Consider the following 6,498-nt stretch of genomic DNA (forward strand, 5'->3'; position numbering starts at 1 on the left):
CGTTACATACGTAGGAGAACAGAGAAATGCAGAGATTAGGAATGTTTAAGTGACTATTGGAATCAACCCAGGCTCCTTTGGGAACATCAGGCTGATCCTACTATGGCACTCAAACCCCACATTTATCCTGATATGGGACACTACAGTTCTTTGTGTTGTCTGTGAGCCCCCTTTAGCTGCTGGATCTTTTGGGGCAGGGTCTTGGTCCAGAACTGCAGTCTTCCAGCCTTCAGAGAATGGCCCACAGTAGGCTGGATGTCCAGTTGCAGGTACTGCTCATCCTGGTCATACATGGGCCAGTAGGGTAGGCCATCGCTGTTGGGGTTCCTGTGGATATGCCCCCACAGGGAGGGTTGAAGTTACTCTAATTCAATTCTCCTAGATTGATACCTCCTCCAATGTGCCCTCGTATCCTTTTTCATAGAATAGACTAAGAAGGGTGCAGATTCTAACCCTCATAGATTGTTGAGCTTGGAGGTATTGTGTACTTGATCTTGTCCTAGCCCAGAGTCTTGGTTCCCTCACCTGGACTGAGATTGCAGACATCCCTCAGGTACCCATCTGGGAGCCCATTAGCTCAAGGAAAACAGGGAAGACTCACGTTTGATGCCCCCGAGGTAGGACCCAAAGACAAAAAGAATCTCATCGGCATGATCAGCCTTCACATGAGACGGTCTGACATTCTTCAGGCTAGTAGGCGTATGCTGGAACTCATAGAAGTATACAGGAGCATGGGAACCTAGGGACAAGGACACATGGTGCCACAGTGGCCCATTGCCTGGAGCTGTCTTGCCACACATTTGGTGACAGCATCCCTTGGTATAAAGTTATCTCAATTCACATTTGAGTATGGGGGCCCAGGCTAGAGCACAAGCTGTGTTGAATTTCTTGATTAAATGGTGACCCTGTCACTTACAACTGAGTGTCAGTAACTTGTTTTCTAATTTGTGCCTGGATAAGGTGTCACTCTCTTAGACATAAGGATTTACTGAAAATATGCCCTCAAGTGCCAAAGGCCTGATGTAGACATGAGTTTTGACCTAGACACCACAGATCTCACCTGGCACCCACAGATGTGAGATGGCCCCAGGCCTCATTACATATGTACTCACGCTGAAAATGTGCCACTTGGAGTGCGGGGATCACGAACATGAAGTCTGCCATCATCTCTCTGTACTGTAGTTGGAGGGTCTGGGCATCCTCCGTGTTTCCCATGTACTCCTTCATTAGCAGGTCACCACTCTCTGAAGGTAACCCCTACACCATAAAAAATGTGGTTAGAGGTTCCACTGTAGATGTGTCACTCAGGGCTGGGCATCTCTCAAACATATATTCCCTGTGTGTGACCAGCTGGGGAACTCTACAGCAGCCTTTATCTATTGTAAGAAGAAGCTTCTCAAATTAGTGGTGTATGGTACATTTGTCTGTAACTATAAGGATTCATATTTAACATACGGCAAGAAATTTCATTTGTCTAGAGATATGACAGAGATAGGGTTTTCTCAATGATCCGTGACCACTCCAGCTTGTGTATTTGGCTATATCTGCACTGCCACCTATGAGTTCCCTCCTACTGAGAGGCAGAGTATATCTTCTTTAAGGGGGTGAATATGGGTAGGCTGACTAGACTCCAGTAGATGAACTTCCACCAAGGGACATCTGGATAGAAGTGCTTGACCGTATATGACAGAACACCTGAAATTTGTAGCAGGGACAATGGGGGGGCAGGGAAGGGGCATGGAGGGGAAAGGGGGTCTAAATTTAAGATGTATTATATAAAATGCACAAAAATTCAATACACATACTAAAAATGAAAAAAAAGAAAGAAGTTAGGCAGGCTCTTGTATAGGGAGACAACATCCTCAGGGAGAGGAAGTGGCTCTAGGATGAGACAGGGAATAAAGGAAAATGCTAAAGGTCTAGAGTGATCTCCACACAGAAACACACACATGCAGTAAACTATTTCTGGCGGTGCTGTCTGAGAATGGTATATGGGGAGCCTGTATTTGACATGACCCAAGGAATCTCACCATCTGTTCTGCTGTGCTCTTCAGAACAGCCTGCAGGTTCTCTCTGGTTATTTCCTTTATGCTATGAGCAGTACCCATGAACTGAGAGACAGAGAACATTCTTCAGCATGGGGTGGGAGGGACCTTGGTCCTAGAATCTCCACCAATCACTGTATGATTCCCTAGGTTCCCAGATGATCAGAACTGTGCCTCACACTGGGGATGATCCAGCCATATTCATCAGTGTTGACACCAATGATGCTGGGGACGGGGTGAAAATTCACAGAGGCCAACAGCTCCCTGGGGTGCCTGGGTAGGACTGCCCCATCCACCACACCGGGAATAATCTTGAAAACCTAGAGGGCATTAGAGATCAGTGTTGAAGTTCAATCGCACACATATTCTTATGCCCACTGAGTTATTCTATCATTTCTCTACTTCCTTATTGGTCTCAGCATGTATCTACCTCTCCTACCTACTCCACCCCCACCAAAGACAGTCCACATGTAGATTAGCCTATCTTGGTGTTTATTTTGCACCCACTAGAAGGAAGCTAAGCCACGAAGATGCAGTAATTGGTTAAGACTGGCTCTCCCACATCCTGTTGACCTGGTTCTCCCAGCCACACAATTCTCCCAACCTTGTTAATAGCCACAATCTCCTCTTCACTCTTGCCTCGCAGACAGCGCACCACAGCCTCTGAGTCCATGGCCTCACATCTGGATAGTTTGACAACTGGCTGTAAATAGCAAGGGCTAGCTCATTTTCGAGGCAGAAAGGAGCATTTTCCTAATCCCAAATGGATGCCTTTGACCCTAAATAACATATTGGACTGCGTGTTGTGTGTAGATTGGGGTAAGTATGAAATTATAGTCATTTTTCTATTGTTCGGTGATGGCAGTCAAGATTGGGACCATTCTACCTGCATACTTTAAAAAGATCTCTCTCTCTCACTCTCTCTCTCACTCTCTCTCTCTCACTCTCACTTTATCTCCACCTGTGTGTGTTCATGTTCATGTATGAATTTGGGAGTATGTGCCACGATTTGCATTTGAAGTTCAGAGTACAACCTTACTTCCCTGGTCTCACTTTCTACCTTTTTTGAGACAAGTTGTCATGTTGTTTAACTAATATTTGCAACTCCCTATCTGGACTGGACCATTCCAGGATTTCTTCAGTGTCTGCCTCCCATCTTGACATAGTAAAACTTCGATTACGGATGTGTATTACCACATCCAGCCTTTCACGGGTTCTGGGGATTTGAACTCATGTCCTTAGGCTTCTATAGCAAGCAATTTACCCTCTGAACCATCTCTTCACCCCATACATAATTTCTGCCAATGTTAGAAGATGCTAGATGCAGCTTTGACGGTCAAATAACATACCCAGTACATATAAAGCAAAAGGGAGTAGATGCTCACACTTGAGTCTTTCATAAAATACTGGAGAAAAGCTATTTGTGGTGGTCTTTGTTTTCATCAACAAACAGAGTACCAAAGTATCAGAGGTGGGGATGAGGCTGCTGGGTCAGGATTGGGGTGGTTGATGCCACTTACCCTATAGAAGGTGGGGCTGAGGCTGCTGGGTCAGGATTGGGGTGGTTGATGGCACTTACCCTATAGACCACCTCAAAGGTGTTAGAGAAAATGTCAGGTAGCAGGGCCACCCCACTCTCCATGATGGCACCATGGAAGAGTCCTTTGGACATGGGGGACACAGCAAGAGTAGATACACTTGTGCCACCTGCTGACTCTCCAAAAATGGTGACTCGGTCAGGGTTGCCTCCAAAGTGGGCAATATTCTGCTGGACCCAGCGCAGGGCAGCCAGTTGGTCCAGGTAGCCCCAGTTGCCTCTGGCGTGCTGGTCTCCAGTGCTGAGATGTGGCAAGAACAGAGATTATAGGCTGCCCTGGTTCTCTCAGCCCTCATTATCCTGCCCAAATCCCAGCTCACCTGAAGAAACCCAGGACAACAAGACGATACTGAATAAAAACCATCACAACATCCTCAGTGGCTGTCAGTAGGGCTCCATCATACTCTGAAGCCGCACCTATAACCAATGCACCACCATGGATCCATACCATCACCTGAGGAAATCAAAATGGATGCCAGGAACCTTCTAGATAGTTCAAGCTCTAGCTGAACTGCCTAATACATTATCAACTTCTTTAACCCTGAGCAGGTATAAATATATAGAGAACTTCTTAGTACAGTAATATCTGGGCCACAGGCGTGGAAATGTAGTGGCCCCATAAGTATATTTTTAGGCTTCATCCCTATCATGCATCTTGGCTTAGATTAATGGCTCTGGAAAGAGAGTAATGTCAACATTACTCTCTGGATCCTCACTGTGGAATTAAAGAGGAGTCTCCGTGGCTATCTCTCCTGATTTTTGTGAAAAGCATCATATTTCTTTATTTTATGTTACTTATTTTAATTTTATGTGTATGAGTGTATTGCCTGCATGTACGTGAGTGCACCCGTGTCATGCAATGCCAACAGAAGAGGGCTTCAGAGTCCCCTGGAACTGGAGTTTAGGATGGTTCGCAGCCACCATGTGGGTGCTGGGAATCAAACCCGGGTCCTCTGCAAGAGCAGTCAGTGCTCTTAACTGCTGAGTCATCTCTCCAGTACCACATCATCATATTTCATGCTACAACAGATAATCCATATCTAGAAATTTAGGTACCCTAAGTGTCCAGTCTTGAGCACCTGAGTTGCTGTGCAGGGCTCAATTTGATAGTGAGTCCTGGTTTAATTAGAGTCTCTGACCTCTCAGATCTCCACAGCTCTGTACCCTATACCAAGGTTTCAGCTGCTCATCATGGCTAAGATGTCTTTCTTGAACCCAACAGAGAAAGGCTCTTTATCAGGGTCTACCTTAAAGAGGGGCTCAGGTTTGCTTTGTCCCTTCTAATCAACCAACAGACGAAATGCCCTTGCCACTGACCACAGCCTGATACTCACAGGCAGGTTAGAGCCTTCATGGGCATGGGTTGGTGTGTAGACGTTGAGATATAGGCAGTCCTCAGACATGGGGGTGGGAAGCATGATCAGATTCATCTTCTTCAGACCCTCTGAAATCATCATATCAGGATTTTGTAGACACCTGGTGACAGTGGAAGGAAGTTTTACCAAGAGATGTGTGGTGACCAAAACCAGGTCTGAGTCTGGGTTTGCTCTCAGCCACCTTCAGCTGCTGCTCTCCGTGATGCTATACCGGATCCTTCTCTGCAATTCCTTCCCACAAAGGTAAAGGACACAGGCTCTGTGTAAGGTAGGTTGGAGCCAGACTTCCATCCAGGTCCACTTGTATGTGGGCCTGGATGTTGCTCTTCCTGAGGCTGGGATATGGAGATTTCTGGGAGTCTCTTTGGAAATGATTGGCTGCATGAGGTGACATTTACCACTTCTCCTTGTACTCCTTAGTGCCTGAGGTGATGGTTAGTTGTGATTGCTGACTTACACAATTTAGAATCTCCTGGGAGGAGAATCTCAATGAGGGATTGTCTAGACCAGACTGACTGTGGGCATGCTCATGGGGGATTATCTTAATTACTTTAACTGATGTGGGACAACCATCCCACTGTGGGTGGCTCTATTCCCTAAGAATGGGCTTCTGAACTGTTCTAGAGTAGAGGAGGTGAGCTGAACATGACCAGGCATCCACACTTTCTGTTCTGATAATGGATGTGACGTTACCAGCTCCTTAAGCTTTTGCTGCTCTGTGTCTCCCCAGGATGAAATATAACTTAGAATCTGTGACCTGTAATACAACCTTTCACCCCTCAGTTGCTTTTCTCAGTATCAGAAAATGAAGGGAAGATACATGGTTATTGGGGTGCTGTGCCCACAAAGGGACTATAGGAATGAATGGACAATACTGTCCCATAAGGTAGTGGAGCATCATTCATCCCCTGCTCAGGCTCTCAGGAAACTTCCTCTACAATCTCCATATGGAGGCACATATACTTGGTCTTTGGTCACTGGCACTTGGCCTTATTGATTATAACAGTGACTGTGGAGGGTGTTACTGCCAAGGACCCACCACTTCCCCTCTCAGGGACCTGCAGTATGTGCTAATGGACTCAGGGGTTCCTACGCCCTAGCAGGTTACACTGACTCCTGCCCAGAGATGCCTCCCATCATGGCAGAGATACTTGCAAAGTCTGAACGCAGAAACAATTTGTCTTGGCTCCTCTCTGTAGTATCTAACTTCTTATGGGGGCCAGACTCTGACTCAGGAGCCAGGCAAGGTTGCTTCACTCTAAATCTTGGCACATGCATCAGAAAAATGCATGGGAGACTCTCCCTGACACAGAGAAAACTGCTGTGGGGCTGAGATGGAGGAAGAACTACAGTGTGGTCCAGAGTTCAGTTTACCTGTTCACTCCAGCCTCTTGGGCCCCAGGACTTACATGGCTGGTTGTGATGTCCCATCTCTCACACCACTCCATGGTTCAGGGGACTCAGGGGGTGCAAACCGCAG

General features: G+C 46.6%; 1 protein-coding gene and 1 long non-coding RNA gene across 2 annotated transcripts; both read right to left on the reverse strand.

The window, feature by feature from the left end:
* Window positions 1–557: 557 nt before the first annotated feature.
* LOC103744504 (acylcarnitine hydrolase-like) lies at window positions 558–2,743 on the reverse strand. Its single transcript, XM_029569980.1, has 5 exons — window positions 2,650–2,743; window positions 2,225–2,365; window positions 2,031–2,111; window positions 1,113–1,257; window positions 558–739 (listed from the first exon to the last, which is right to left on the reverse strand). The coding sequence occupies exons 1-5, from the start codon at window positions 2,716–2,718 to the stop codon at window positions 573–575; spliced, it is 603 nt and encodes a 200-aa protein (XP_029425840.1). The 5' UTR covers window positions 2,719–2,743; the 3' UTR covers window positions 558–572.
* Window positions 2,744–3,951: 1,208 nt separating this feature from the next.
* On the reverse strand, window positions 3,952–6,498 carry LOC115072569. Its single transcript, XR_003851614.1, has 3 exons — window positions 6,428–6,498; window positions 4,977–5,118; window positions 3,952–4,096 (listed from the first exon to the last, which is right to left on the reverse strand). It is a non-coding gene; the product is annotated as an uncharacterized LOC115072569 (long non-coding RNA).

This window comes from Nannospalax galili, unplaced genomic scaffold (assembly GCF_000622305.1).
Source record: "Nannospalax galili isolate Female #2095 unplaced genomic scaffold, S.galili_v1.0 scaffold2103, whole genome shotgun sequence".
NCBI classification, from domain to species: Eukaryota; Metazoa; Chordata; class Mammalia; order Rodentia; family Spalacidae; genus Nannospalax; species Nannospalax galili.